At 44.9% G+C, this 15141-nt stretch overlaps 1 protein-coding gene and 1 long non-coding RNA gene across 5 annotated transcripts in view; both read left to right on the top strand.

Moving 5' to 3' along the window:
• Window positions 1-3847: 3847 nt before the first annotated feature.
• LOC119827701 lies at window positions 3848-7487 on the top strand. Of its 2 annotated transcripts, none has more exons than XR_005287707.1 (4): window positions 3848-4033; window positions 4144-4201; window positions 5093-5357; window positions 6464-7487. It is a non-coding gene; the product is annotated as an uncharacterized LOC119827701 (long non-coding RNA). The 2 variants fall into 2 exon arrangements; XR_005287706.1 differs by having other exon boundaries at window positions 5093-5345.
• Window positions 7488-11953: 4466 nt separating this feature from the next.
• The window catches only part of Nr5a2 (nuclear receptor subfamily 5 group A member 2), a 121962-nt gene continuing 118774 nt past the window's right edge, over window positions 11954-15141 (top strand). For all 3 annotated transcript variants that reach the window (XM_038349206.2, XM_038349205.2, XM_038349207.2), the window contains exon 1: window positions 11954-12284. Coding sequence is in view for 2 of the 3 variants with exons in the window: in XM_038349205.2 (XP_038205133.1) it covers window positions 12221-12284 (64 nt within the window). In the remaining variant the exon portion in view is untranslated. The remainder of the gene's footprint in view (window positions 12285-15141) is intronic.

Here is a 15141-nt window from a genome sequence, read left to right on the forward strand (position 1 = left end):
CGTTAATTGTTGTGAGGAGGGACTCGGGGAAAGGGTCATTACCATTTCCCTAACCTGGGTGCTCCTAAAGATTCGGTGAGATCATCCTCATCAGAACTCAGCCAGGCATCACACGGTGGGGACTCAAAAATTAGACACGGAGGAGACTGTGCCGTTTATAATCCTTATGCTCATGAGGCTGAAGCAGGATGATCCTGGTATAATGACCACCCAGGGCCATGCACAAACACTGTCTCAAAAAAAAAAAAAAGTGGGCTGGAGAGATGGCTCAGCGGTTAAGAGCACTGCCTGCTCTTCCAAAGGTTCTGAGTTCAATTCCCAGCAACCACATGGTGGCTCACAACCATCTGTAATGAGGTCCGGTGCCCTCTTCTGGCCTTCAGGCATACATGCAGAGAGAATATTGTATACATAATAAATAAATAAATATTAAAAAAAAAAGTAAATGCATCGAAAGACTGTGCAAAAACCCATTGAAAAATGTAAGCAGCGGTCTATCATGGGTGTGCCTGACCATGCTCCGTGTGTGCAGCCACAGGAGGCCAGCATCACGTGTCTTCCTTCATACATCTCCTTTGTTCAACTTTTTTTGTTTGGTTTTCGAGGGAGGCTATGATGGATCCTTATCTGGCCTGGAACTCACTATGTAGACTAGGTTAGCTTCAAACTCACAGACATTGCCTGTCTCTGCCTCCCAGGTATGGCATCAAAGCTGTGTGTGACCACACTCTTAAATTTTACCTTATTTTCATTTGATGATGCTAGAGGTTAAACCCAAGACCTCGAACAAGCTAAGCACACAACCCGCTGCTGGGCTTTAGCCCCAGTCCTTTGTTTATTCGGTTTGTTTGTTTTATTTTGGTTTGGTAGGAGGGTGGCAGCTGTCCTGGAAGAAGCCAAAACAAATGCAGGGAGCCCTTTGGAAGCAGAAGTGATCTTCTGGGAAGTGATAGAGGGCATTTACGTGCCAGTCAGTGAGTTAGACACACCACGCCATGTCCACGTCATTGTCCCACCATCCCAAGAGATGGACCACGCTATAGTTATGCCAAGGAAATGAGTAGCTTCCCTGCCCTGGAGGATCAGCAGCAAGAGGCTGAAGCACTCTCCAGCAAGAGGTGACCCCAAGCAGGTTAAAAAAAAAAAAAAGGACTCCCCGTTAGCACTAAGTAGGTAAAACCATAACATTCTCTCCTCTTAATTATTGTGTCCATACAGGTAAGTCTGTCAGGCCATGGCTTCCCGAATAGTGCCAAGGGACTAGGAAAACTGGGATGCTAAATATTTAGTAGCTAAACATGGAAACACAGATAGATCTGAGGGTGTATCAGAAGGTGGAAGTCACAGGAAGACACTTGCCTGGTGTGTACATCATCATGGCAAGCAAGCAGCAGTGAACCTGCCACTCTGAAGAAAAGTGAGAGAGTGTTACAGGATCTGCCTGTTGCAGAGTTCATTCAACCCCTCAGCCTGCTGCCTCAGCCTCCTGAGAGCCGGGTGTACAGACTCTGCCCCATCCCTGACTCTGAAACTCTTCTTGGTTTTGTTATTTCAGATACGAAATATGCTCTGGGTTTTTCATTTTCTTTGTGCTCATGTGGAAATAGGGTGTCCCCTGGAGCTGGACTTGCAGATGGTTGTGAGCTGTCATGTGGTTCCAGGGATAAACCTGGGTCCTCTGGAAGAACAGTCAGTACTGCTACCCATTGAACCATCCCTTCAGTCTCTAGGATGTTCTGCGCTTTTAAACTATTTTTTTCTTAATTGCAGTGTCAAGAATTGAACTTGGATCCTCAAAAACATTGTGTAAGAGTTCTATTACATCTCAGACCTATTGTTTTCCTTTTTGGCTTTATTCTTTCTCAAATATACTGTAAACTATAATATAAAGTGTGTCTTTACACTATTATAGCCAGTAGATAGACATTTGACTCATCATAGATCACTTTATTAAGAAACAATTTCACACACACACACACACATACACACACACACACACCCCAAAACAAAAAGAAACAATCTCGATGGTACCCTACGCTTTTAATCCCAATACTCAGGAGGCAGAGAAAGGTGGATCTCTATGAATTCAAGACCAGCCTAGTCTACAAAGTCAGTTTCAGGACAGCTGGAGCTGTTACAGAGCAAAAAAAAAACAAAAAGAAAAAAGAAAAAAAAATATTTCACTGGGTGTGGTGGTGCACACCTTTAATCTCAGTACTCGAGGGCACAGGCAGGTGGATCTCTGCGAGTTGAAATGGTCCACATTGTGAGATCAGGCCTCATACGATGATGAGAGATGGGGGCGGGGGTGGGGAGGTGAGGAAGAAAGACAATTTCAAGGAGCAGTATTTGAGACTCCTCTTTAGCACTTGGGAGATAAAACATGTCTTTTTACCTACACTGGCCTCCAACTCCCAGAGAGTCGACTGTCTCTGCCTCCCGAGTGCTGGGATTAAAGGCGTGCACCACCACCCAGCTAAAACATTTCTTTTAAAGTACTGAGCGAAGACTGAAAATTGAGTTCTGTGACTTCACACAGATGTAGCCATATCCAGTAGTTGGGGCCGGAGAAACAACTGGCAATTGAATGCTTGCTCATGCCATCTGCCAGATAATGATAGGTAGCATATGAAGTTTAGCCCCGTGAATCAGGAGTGTCCAAGATCCACCTTGATGGGCAGTATTTAAGTAATAATGACCTTATACCTAGAGAAATTGCTTTGGATTCTGGGAAGTTCCTTTAAAAAAAAAAAAAAAGTTTAGATCCTCTGACTATTTGCTTAAATGTTTTGCTTTGGTTCTGGTTTTTCCAGGACAGGCTTTCTCTGTCTATCTCTGGCTGTCCTGGAACTCACTCTGTAGACCAGGCTGCCCTCAAACTCAGAGACCCACCCGCCTCTGCCTCCCAAGTGCCGGGATTGAAGGCGCACACAGCCACACCCTGCTCTGCTTAAATGGTTTAAGTGAACCTACAACAGAAACAAAGCAGGAGAGGGTTTGTTTCAGTTCCTCCGAATAAGGCGCTGGCGGCGGGTGTGAAAACAAGTGGAACGCTGCACAGCCTGTAGAGAGGAAATCTCCAGCATTTTGATTTCCAAAAGACTGACTAGGGCTCTGTTTAATGATTAGTTCTGTAAGAAATGAGTTGTATTTACCTATTCGGAACAGTACCGAAGAAAAGCCAGTATCTTTGCAGCCAGCTGCTCCATTTCCCACAGGTACTATAAGAACGAGTGGAAAATCTTTACCGAGTCACTTCTCGCTCGAACCCACAAGCCCACCACTTTACATAATGTGCCAGTGCTTAAGGGAAAAACACTGATAAAAAAAAACAAAAACACCGTGCCAACCTTAGCCTGGATCCTGTATGGAATCAGCAAGGGGTTCCTGGAGAAGATGAACATTTAAGCAACAAGTAGGCAGGAACTGAGCAACTCCCTGCTTCTAACCTGTCTGCGAAGCTCCTGGTGCCTGGGGTAGTCTATTGGAATGGGTGACATCGGATGCTTGTTCTTCCTGACCCCAGATAAGTCACATTCTTAAAGGGACTTGCTGGCATGTTCTTGCAGGCTGTTCGCTGTAAGTCTAATTTTACGAGGATAATAGTCCATAGTAGATATGCCTCCATAGCCCTGGAAGCGTGCACTCAGGAAGTTTACAGTGACTGTAACTGATTAACTGATCTTTAACATCCTCGTGCAATATGGGTTCAGATGACATCGTGGAGTGCCTTTTGGATTTTGGCAGAGATGCCTTGGAGTCATTAGTTATCTGTCAATCATTTACAAATCCTCTCTGAAATCAGTTAGCAAACAGAGTCACCATTATAAACGTGTGTTCTTGTAAATGTGAGTCACGGTAAGTGGCGATGTTGATGAGTTCAGAGGGCGAGGAAGGTGTTTAAATCCGAATGTTGATACAGAAGATGCCCACATTCGCCCAGGAGAAAGGGTGAGACTGTCCCTTGGTTGAGAAAGATAGTTCCAAAATCGAGAGGCTGTGAAGTATTTTGTGTTTGCCCCCAGAGTCACAGGTAAGCTGCTGAATGTTGAGGCTGAATGCTAAGCACCTGTTATTTGAGCCACGTGTGAACGACAGAAGTATCTTTCAGTCTCTCAAAAAAATGTGTTCCTTTCTCACAAGGTACCCGGGTTCCTATTTCTACTAAATTAGCCTGAGAGATAAGCTTCAAAGGACCAAGGTAACTCATTAATATGTTTCCGCAGCATGCCAGTAAATTTCATAGGAAAGCGAGTGAAGGGCGGCACTTAGCAGAGTTCTGGTGGCGGCTATTAGGCAACCCTCCAGTGATGCTGTCATTAGCCTTTTCCAAGCCCTTCAAAAAATCACCTGTTAGTCAGAGGTGGGCGGCACAGCAGGGATCCTCACAGGTGTGAGCCACGCTACGTGGTAGAAACACTCATTTCTGATGACCTTTCCACACGTATGAGGGGTACTGGGGATCACCTGTATATAGGCTAAGTCATCTAAATGTGCCTTGATCTCCTCTTTCTCACAAAACACTGTGTTCTTTATGCATGAACATGTGTATCGTTTTTCTTTATAGAGAATTTCAGGCTTAATGAGGCCAAGCATTGGAGCTGGAGAAATGGTTCAGTGGTTAACAGCACTGGCTGCTCTTCCATAGGACCTGGGTTCACTTCTTAGCACCCACATGGTGGCTCACAACTGTCTGTAACACCAGTTCCAAGGAATCTGGCATCCTCACACAGACATACATGCAGGCAAAACATCAATGCACATAAAATAAAAATAGATAAATCTGCCAGGCAGTGGTGGTGCACACCTTTAATCCCAGCACTCGGGAGGCAGAGGCAGGTGGATCTCTGTGAGTTCGAGACCAGCCTGGGCTACAAAAGGTACTTCCAGAACAGGCTTCAAAGCTACAGAGAAACCCTTTCTTGAAAAAACAAACAAAAACAAACAAAAAGATAAATCTTACAAAACAAAAAACAAACAAAACCCAGTAAGTCAAGCATTACTTTGCCCCAGGAAAAGGCAGAGCAGTGAGTTCAGAGCTTTCTTTCTGAGCCCAAATACCAAGCTGTTGACCACCATGCTCCTTGACCAGCTTTCTGCCAGCAGGGTCTCACCATGTGGAATGCTCAGAGGGGTTGCATGTGTCTACCCAGACCACCTGGCTTGAAAGGGAATGAAAGCTACCACCAGTATGTTGATGGGACCTGAAAGCCAAGGCTGGTCAGTGACTGGATGCTACGCTCAAGTTTGAGTCTCCAGAGCGAGGGCAGTGGTGGGAGAAGCACACCATGTTCCAAAGTGTTATACACATGAACACACCTGGAGAAGTACATGGCCCTTCTCAGGTCAGAGAATAGGTATTTGGTCTCAACTACAGTCTTATTTTGTAGTCAATATACCTTAATCCCACCAACTCTGGAAGCTAAAATGGGAGGATGGGAAGTTCAAGGGCTGGGTTACATAGTGAGTTCAAACCCATCCTAGACAATCCTAGATCTTAGTAAGGCCCTACTCCAAAATAAAAATTAAGGTCAGACACGGTGATGCAAGCCAGTCATTCCTGCACTTGAGGGAGGAGTGGAGGCAAGGGGAGCAGAAGTTCGAAACTAGCCTTGGCTACACATCCACCTGGAAGGTAACCTGGGCTACGTGTCTTTAAAAAAAGACAATCAGATTGGGGCTGTAGCTGAATAGTATAGTGTTTGCCTGGCATTCATGGGGGTTCAGGATGCAATGCACACACATGCAAACAAGCATTTTGAAATCACCATTTATTTATGGGCTGCAGTGTAGCTCAGTGGTGGAGCATTTGCCTAGCATGTGCATGGTCATGGGTTTGATCCCCAGCACTGGACAAAAGGTGATACAAACTATATATTTAAATAAAAACTTAGGCAGATGATGAAGAAGGGTCATCTGTCTATCTGTTGTTTCATTGGTTAATTAATAAAGAAACTGCTTGGCCTGATAGGACAGGTTTTAGATAGGCGGAGTAGACCGAACAGAATTCTGGAGAAAGAAGGCAGATGCTTCAGGCAGTCACCATAGGCAGTCGCCATGCCTCTCCTCTCTGAGTCGGACGCAGGTTAAGATCTCTCCTGGTAAGCCACCACCTCGTGGTGCTACACAGATTACTAAATATGGGTTAGTCAAGATGTGAGAATTAGCCAATAAAAGGCTGAAACTAATGGGCCAAGCAATGTTTAAATGAATACAGTTTCCGTGTAATTATTTAGGGTGTAAAGCTAGATGGGTTGTGGGACGCAGCCCCGCCACTCCAACTACAGGTAGATGAGACCTGACACAGTGTTAACACAAACAGCATGACATGCATTGATTGTGGGGATACTGGACTTAAAGCTCATAAAACAGTCTTTGCCAAGATGCTTCTCGGACCAGGGCTAACTGTTTGCTTAGCTGATGTGAGCTACCCTGTTTCAAACCGCTTCCTTTCCATGCATAGGTAACAACTAAAGCTCACCTTCATAGGATCACATGGATTCCTAACCAAGATATCTTCAACACCTGTCTGAGCCACATTCACAGCCATGGCCACTTCTAATTCCGCCGTCCAGAGTTCACCCAGATCCTAAGCCTTCCAAACCTGACAGCCTACTTTGAAGAAGCGCAGGAGGAAGGGTCAGTCCCTCTTTTCTTACCACCTGATGTCTCTCTGTGCAACATGTTTGGTACCCTGTTCCAGCATCTCAACTGAAATGGCACCGGGGGGTGGAGGAGGTGTGGGAGGTGGAAATGCTACAGAAAGCAGAACCAAGAACAAAGAGGAAAACATAGTAAATTCTACAATACAAACCTTGAGACAAATAATTGCTGGATCTATCCTGTGATGTGTAAAATGTAGTTTTCCCTAGCTCCTTCTGTTTTAAACTCACTGTGTCCCTGATGGATGACTCTGAGCTCCTTCTGCCTCCTAAGACCCAGGTGTATGCCAGCAGCTTCATGCATACGAGACAAACATTCTAGCAACTGTTGTGTGAAATTGTGTTTCAACAAATGTTCATATGCTGAGGCAAAAATTACATGTACACATACACCCGTTTAAAAGCTAGTTTAAGAGGGGTTCTGTGTAGTATGCATAGCTTAGAGCAAGGAATACTGGGAAGTTTACATACATGTGCTTTAGTTACCTGGATAAAGATTCTCTTCCAGAAGCCTGATGGAACAAAACGCATTTCAAAAACTCACATAAAACCAGGCAGTGGCTTACATGCGCTGCATGCCACTGTATCTTCACCATTTTAGAAAAGGTCCCTTCCCTGTTGACGGGCCCCACCATAGGCATAAACACTGACCTCTCTTCCCAGCCAGAGCTAATGGTGTCCCTTGATCTCACAAATAATGTAACTTTTTCCCTTGTGAGATCTTTGTCTTCATAGAAATTAAAACTAGGACTTCAGCATCATTGGAATTCTGATTTAAGCAACAGAACTACCTGGGTTTTGATGTGTTCATTAAGGAAAGAAATGTGCCCACTACTCTATCCATCTGTCATTTTGTTTGTTTGTTTGTTTGTTTTTCAAGACAGAATTTTTCTATGTAACAGTCCTGGCTCTCCTGGAACTCACTTTGTAGATAGAACAGGCTGACCTCGAACTCACTGAGATCTGCCTGCCTCTGCCTCCCAAGTGCTGGGATTAAAGGGAATTAAAGATGTCCACCACCACTGCCCAGCTTCACCTGTCACTTCTTGCTAGGCCTCACAAACTCCAAGTCTTGGATTTTTAAATTCTTGGTTTTTTTTAACATTTACTGCTTCGAAGACAAAAGAATTGCACTTTATCCAAAACCAGTCAGTCTTCTAACTAACTGACAAGGCATCCCTAAGGTTGGGAGGTGCTTGGGGTTTTTTTTGGGGGGGGGGGCGTTCTGTTGCTGTTTGTTTGATATGGGGTATTACTATGTATACCTGGCAGATACGAGATTCATTATGTAGCCCAGGCTGGCCTCATACTCATGACAATCCTCTGACATCTGCATCCCAGGTTCTAGGATTATAGTTGTGAGTCACCATTCCAGGAGATACATTTAAACATAATCATGACAGGGCTGGAGAGATGGCTCAGTTGTTAAGAACACTGGCTACTCTTCCAGAGGACCTGGGTTCAGTTCCCAGCAACCACATGGCAACTCACAACTGTCTGTAACTTCAGTCTCTGACACCATCACACAGACATACATGCAGGCAACATATCAATGAACATATAAATAAATCTAAAAAATGAAAAGAAGGAGAAAAACAATCATGACAAGAGGTGGGAAGCTTTGGAGCTAAAATCTTGGCTTCCAGTGCTGATGAATTCCGTAAACTCCAGAAAGCACTTGGATTCTCAGAAAGTTTGGGAAAGTTTCCAGCCATAGGACATCTCCTGGAGCTTTGTGTCTAGTGTCCTAGGAGGAAAGAGTGACTGACAGAAGTCATTTCAATCTCCCCACCCCATCCCGCAAGTCTCTTTAAGTTGCATCAAACTACTAGACCCGTTATGTTGTCTAGGGTTCAGCAAGATGGCTCTGCAGGTAAAAGCACCTGATGCCACAGCTGAAGCCCTGAGTCTTGATGTCGGATGCCCTTCTGTATATGTGTTGTTTTTACTGGTTAATGAATAAAGTTGTTTTGGCTTAACAGAGTTAAGTCAGATGGGAAATTTGAACAGAGATAGAGAGAAAGAATAGGTGGAATCCGGGAGATGCCATGTAGCTGCCTAAGAAGAAAGATACCAGAACCTTACTGGTAATCCACAGCCTCATGGCGATACATAGATTAATAGTAATGGGTTAATTTAAGATGTAAGAGCAAGTTGGGAATATGCCTGAGCTGTTTGCCAAACAATGTTGTAATTAAAATAGTTTCTGTGTGATTATTTAGATCTGGGTGGCCGGGAAACAAAAGTGCAGTCTCTGTCTACAGAGTCTGATCGCTGGGACCCATAGGGTAGGAGAGGACTGATACCCAAAAGATGTCCTTGACCTCTACCTCGAAGCTACACCCACCACACACAAACCACTAATACAACAACTAATACAATAAGAAATTTAGTTATGTTTTCTTTCTTGTTGTTTGTTTTGGTTTGTTGGTGGTTTCCCTATATAGCTCTGGCTCTCTGGAGCTCACTCTGTAGACAAGGATGCCGTGAACTCGAGATCTGCCTGTGTCTGTCTCCCAGTAGCTGGGATTAAAGTCATGCACCGTGGGCGGTGGTGGTGCATATCTTTAATCCCAGCACTCGGGAGGCAGAAGCAGGTGGATGGATCTCTGCAAATTCGAGACCAGCCTGGGCTACAAGAGCTAGTTCCAGGACAGGCTCCAAAGCTACAGAGAAACCCTGTCTTGGAAAACAAAACAAAACAAAAAACAAAACAACAACAAAAAACCCAAAACAACAACAACAACAACAATAACAACAAAAAGAGATAGTTCCAGGTACAGGCTCCAAAACTACAGAGAAACCCTGTTTTAAAAAAAACACCCATAATTCTTTATAAAATCATGCACTGTCACAACCTGCCTGGCCATAGTTATGCTTTCTTTTCTTTTCTTTCTTTCTTTTTTTTTTAAGTTTTTCAAGACAGGGTTTCTCTGTAGCTTTGGAGCCTGTCCTGGAACTAGCTCTTGTAGCCCAGGCTGGCCTCGAACTCACAGAGATCCGCCTGCCTCTGCCTTCCGAGTGCTGGGATTAAAGGTCTGCGCCACCACTTTATGCTTTCTAAAGTGTTACAAATGTATTCTGACAAGAATATTAGCATTTAATACAGTTACTTTATGAAGTAAAGCCTATCTCTTTTGTTTTTCGAGAAAGGGCTTCTCTATGTAGCTTTGGAGCCTGTTCTAGAACTAACTTTGTAGACCAGGCTAGCCTTGAACTCACAGAGATCCCTGCCTCTGCCTCCTGAGTGCTGGGATTAAAGGTCTGTGCCCCCACCACTACCACCACCACCACCACCAACAACAACAACTTTCCTAAATACTTTGGAAGAAAACAGCTGCTTTGCAGAGCACTGTGTCCTTTAACATATACACAGGAGATTTCTGGTGTGTCATGCTGTTGTTTGATTGTTCAAAGAAAATAACAACAAAGAACTGACAAGCCTCAATATTATAAGATTTTTTTAAAAAAATGTGTGCTTTTTGAGACTGGAGAGACGGCTCAGCAGTTAAGACCACTGACTCTTCTTCCAGAAGGCCCAGGTTGGATTTCTAGCACCCACATGGTGGCTCACAACCATCTGTAACTCTTGTTGCAGGGGATCCAAAGTCCTCTTCTAATTTCTTTGGGCATCAGACACACACCTTTTGGTTTTTGCAAGCAAAATATTTCTACACATAAAACAAAAAACTTTAAAGATGCTCTATTATTAAAAATTAAAATATGGGCTCCTCTTCCTGGATGTCTTGTAACTAAATGTCTAGTGCGTGTGTACACCCTGCCTCCACACACACAAGTCCACGCTTGCACGCCACCTCGAGGGAGTGTCCTTGCAGAAGCCCACCCTTCTCTCTCTTCTCTCCGCTTTGCCCCTAGTAGTGATGGTGGGAACTCCAGCGGCCCTTTTTGTAAGAGGAGGCAAAGAGAAAATGGTCATGTAAAAGGCTCCTCAGCCCCAGATCCCTTGACCTCTAACCTAGGGCTTCTCGACCCTCCTAAGGCTGCCACCCTTTATCACAGTTCCTCCTGTTGTGTCCGCCCCAACCATAACATTGTTTTCTTTGTTGCTTCATAATTGTAAGTTTGCTACTGCTGCTAATGGCAGTATGGATATCTGAGATGCAGTAAAGCTACCATGCCACCCCAAGGGGGTAGAGACTCACAGGTTGAGAACCACCACTCCACACTGTGTTTCTTTCCTTTCTTTTTGTGTTGTTTGTTCTGTTTGAAACACTCTCACCTTGTAACTATGTAGCTTTTATTGTCCCAGAACTCACATGTTTTTTATGACTGAAATTTGACTAAATGCAATGGAAAAACAAGAACCATTTTTATTTTTAAAATGTCTACTTCTTTTTTCATAAAAGAAGTTTACAGCCAGGCATGGTGGCGCACACCTTTGATGTCAGCGTTCTGGAGGCATATGTAGGTGTATCTCTGTGAGTCTGAGGCCAGCCTATCGACACAGCAAGTTGCAGGTCAATCAGGGAGACCCTGTCTCAGAAAAACAAAACAAAACAAAAACCCAACAAAACAAAGAAGACATTACCTAAGGAAAAAACCCAAGGTTATATTCTGGGGTCCATAAGCTTGTATACATAGTGTACCATCCGCCCCCTTCACATACAAGTGAACCCTTCCCTAATGAACACATACATAGTCATAAATGCAGAACTATTTATGAAAATACAGTGCGCATTTATCCTTTTGCCCAGATGTTATCTCAAAGTGTAAGTTTTACCTTATGGAGGGGAAGAAATTGCCCTAGCCCATGACTAGTATATAAACAAGATAGTTAATTCCTCATCTAATGAATAGACAGGATTTATTTTTATGTCAATTGATCAGATTATAAGTAAATGGCCATGAGCTTGGAAGTGCTACCTGTCGAGTTTCAAAGTGTCAATCATATCTGCAGTCATGATTTCAGGAATTAATGTCAGCCAATGTTATCATCTAAAATGAATTTGCAGAGGTCAGAAGAGGCCTGTCTGTCCGCCTCCGGGCCCAGAAGCAGTGACATCAAAGGGGGCATGTGACAGGCTGGTTTAGTTAGTGAATTTAAGGTAGTTTGGGAGTTTTACCCACTAAGTGTGATCTCCTGACCCCTCAGATTTATGACTTTCCACTCTCTGGGCTGCAGAGAACCCCTCCTTTTCTGAGTTAATCATTTCTTTGCCATTATCTGCCAAGAGTTCTTATCTCTCTTGCTGTCACTTTATAACAGGGTCCTCTTATCAACCTGCCCGGGGTCACATGACCAGTCAAAGCCTATTGAAAGCTTCCTTTCTTCTGATTAGGAACCATCATGAAACTGGAGACATGGTTTACAGCAGGTCACTAATGCTGGAAAAAGTACAGAGTCCAGGGGAACATGGGCTCGCACCTTTCTGAATTCTGGATTTTCCCCCCCTTTTTCTTAACTTTCACTAAGGGAATGAGGGTTACTGTAGTCTGAGGCTTCCTTCCCAAGGTTACAAAATATGACAAGCTGCAATTTTTCTCACGCTCCATGATTTCTGCTGTAAACCAAAGGACTGCCAATAACCTCGCTAAGAATGTCTGCTAGTTCCGATACTGGGGATTTTCAAGAATTTCTTAAGCATGGATTTACAGCTATTGGTAAGTAGGAAGCCACTGTCTTTATCGTCTGGCTGCTTTTGCTACTACTAATGGATTTGAGTTTTAATGCACTTCCTTTCCTATGGTAATTACTAAAAGCACACAATAAGCCCACACATATATCGTACGTTTACTTTTCTTGAAGTTCAATGAAGCATATAAGTATTTCAACACATTGAATATCATTTATTGTGTCCGGTATTTGAGGATGTCATTATATTAAGTCAACTCTGCTAGAATACTCTGCAGGGATTTTTGTCTGTTTGCTTTTGTTTTTTCAAGACGGGGTTATTTTGTGTAGCCCTGGTTATCCTGGAACTTGCTTTGTAGACCAGGTTGGCCTCGAACTCACAGAGATCCACCTGCCTCTGCCTCCCAAGCACTGGGATTAAAGGTTTTGCACCATCACTGCCCAGCAGGAAATAAAGTTCTTAATCATCTACTTCAGCCTTAACAAGTTCTGATCATTTTGAATCAACCATACGAAGTGAAATTTTGAACAGTTTGAAACAAGCAGATTGCACTGATTGACCATTGACCGAATGACCTACCAGGAAGTTTCTCAGCACTGGGACAGTGAGATGTGTCATTCACTGTGAAACTATAGGAAAAAATTGCCCCTAGCAAATCAAAGTCAGCACGAGAAATAAAGCCAGACAATTATTAAAGGGTTTCAGGTGGGGAGGCACTATGAGTGTGACTTGCTCGTATCGGCACATGTCCTCCCGAAGACGAGTGGAACCTAGAGTTTGGGCACTTACTTTTTACTTACTTTTCTTTTCCTTCCTTCCTTCCTTCCTTCCTAAATTTTTTTTTGTTTTGTTTTTGTTAGGGTTTCTCTGTGTAACTTTGGAATCTGTCCTGGCGCTCGATCTGTAAACCAGGTTGGCCTCGGCCTCGAACTCACAGAGATCCACCTGCCTCTGTTTTCCAAGTGCTGGGATTAAAGGCGTGTGCCTTGCCTAGAAAGGCAAGCACTCTTTCACTGTGCTACACACCTAGACAAATGAAGGAATCTTGGGTTTTGCCATTGTTTGGGGAGTGGGTGGGAGGATTGGGGCTGTGGGTTTTGTTGTTGTTTTGTTTTGTTGTTGGACACAGAGGGTTGTATTAAGTAGCTTTGGCTGTCCAGGAACCTGCCCTGTCTCCTTCCACAATGCTGGAACTGTAGGTGTGAGCCACCATGCCTGACTCATTTTTAAAAGGGGACACACACACACACACACACGCACACGCACACGCACACGCACACGCACACACACACATTTATGTAGAGTACCAAGTTTGGTTATTTAACCGCAAAGATTACCTTTAGTTAATCCTAAATTAAAGGCAAGGGAAGCGATCTCTAGTGGGCTGTGACGTGACTGCTGGAGACCGCCGCCTCTGGACCCGAGCCTGGGTAGGCCCTTCTTCGAGGTCCTTGCTCTATCAGTGGTCGTCAGCCCAGGCTGATTTGTCCTCTTCCCTGGGGGCAGCCAGCTGACTCCACCTAAAGCAGTGATTGCGGGTTTTTTTTTTTTTTTTTTTTTTATGGTTCAGCTACGCCCCAAAGTATCAATTGAGGAAATGTTCACTAAGAAACGTTCTGTACTTAAGAAAAGGAAAGCACTGGGAAGCAAGTGCCAGAGAGAGCATGTGGCTCTTCAGACGTCAGGAGGGTACCAGAGCTTTGCAAACTTTGAGGCCACCGCTAGCAGTGCACTCGCGCGGAACGCAGCGGGTGTCCCGGCTCCCTGGCGAGACGGCGCGCGCCCGAGGCTCGTACCCGCGCAAGGCTACTCGGGCTCGGTCACACAGGGCTGTCAGGGACAGGGAAGGCGGGCTCAGGGCCCACACACGTACTACCCCCGCGGGGCCCCCTACTCCATAGGGATATTTAAGATGGTAAGGCAGCAACCAAAGAGCAGACCGCAGTCGAACAGGAGCTGTTTTTCACCCACAGCACCAGCAGTAGCAGCTCGAAAGCTGTGCTGGGACTGAGGCGCGATGGAACCAAAACTGGTGATCAGACCTCCGATGGGCTGCTGGGGTCTTAGCCACCCAGAATTGTACCAGAGGAGCCTTGTCCGCCCTGGATCAGCTTACACTCAAACCCCAGGCTTGCCTAGGCCCTTCAGGTTGCCAGATACAAAAAGGACGAAGGTCGCTAAATTTTCCCAAAGGAGTTGGGCAGGGGGCGGGGAGGGGGAGTGTTATCCCTCTTGGGAGGGAGAAGAGAGAGGGATGGGGGTCGGGAGAACCTTTCCTGCATTGTCATTGCAGCCATCTAGGCATACTTCTGGCATTACAGTGGTTTGGAGGGCGTTCCCGTGGGCCACATCTCAGCAGCTATAGGAACCCAAAGGCGCATTAGTCACCAAGGATCACTCTGGGAGTCTTGGCAGCGTGGAGCTGTCTAAAAGGGCGGTGAGGCAGGAACCTGAAAAGGCTGAGCCCACTCCTGAAGGAGCCCTGAACTTTCCACGAATCTTTTTCACTGCACAGGGCAGGCCCACTGAGATGAACGGCCACCCCACCCTCAGGCAGCTGCAGTGTCGGGTGCTTGAGTAGTTGGAGGAGTTGGCCAGCGGCACGCAGCCCACGGTGGAGTCTAGGTGGGGTTTCCAACGCCAAGCTCAATTTAGTTATACATCTTTGAGACTTGAAACACAAATTCAGAAAGCAAGAAAAGACTCATGGAGAAACAGGCTTGGCCATGCTTTATTCTTTATTTGACCCCTCTATCTGGCCCATGTGCTGGGGTTATCTTGAGTTCGGTCTTGAACTTGAGCTGAGCTAGAGAAAGCCTCAGGAACAGACTCCTCAGGCATCAGATAGACACTTTTGTCTATCAGATAATACCCATCATCCCAAA

Source organism: Arvicola amphibius, chromosome 12 (assembly GCF_903992535.2).
Source record: "Arvicola amphibius chromosome 12, mArvAmp1.2, whole genome shotgun sequence".
Lineage (NCBI taxonomy): Eukaryota > Metazoa > Chordata > Mammalia > Rodentia > Cricetidae > Arvicola > Arvicola amphibius.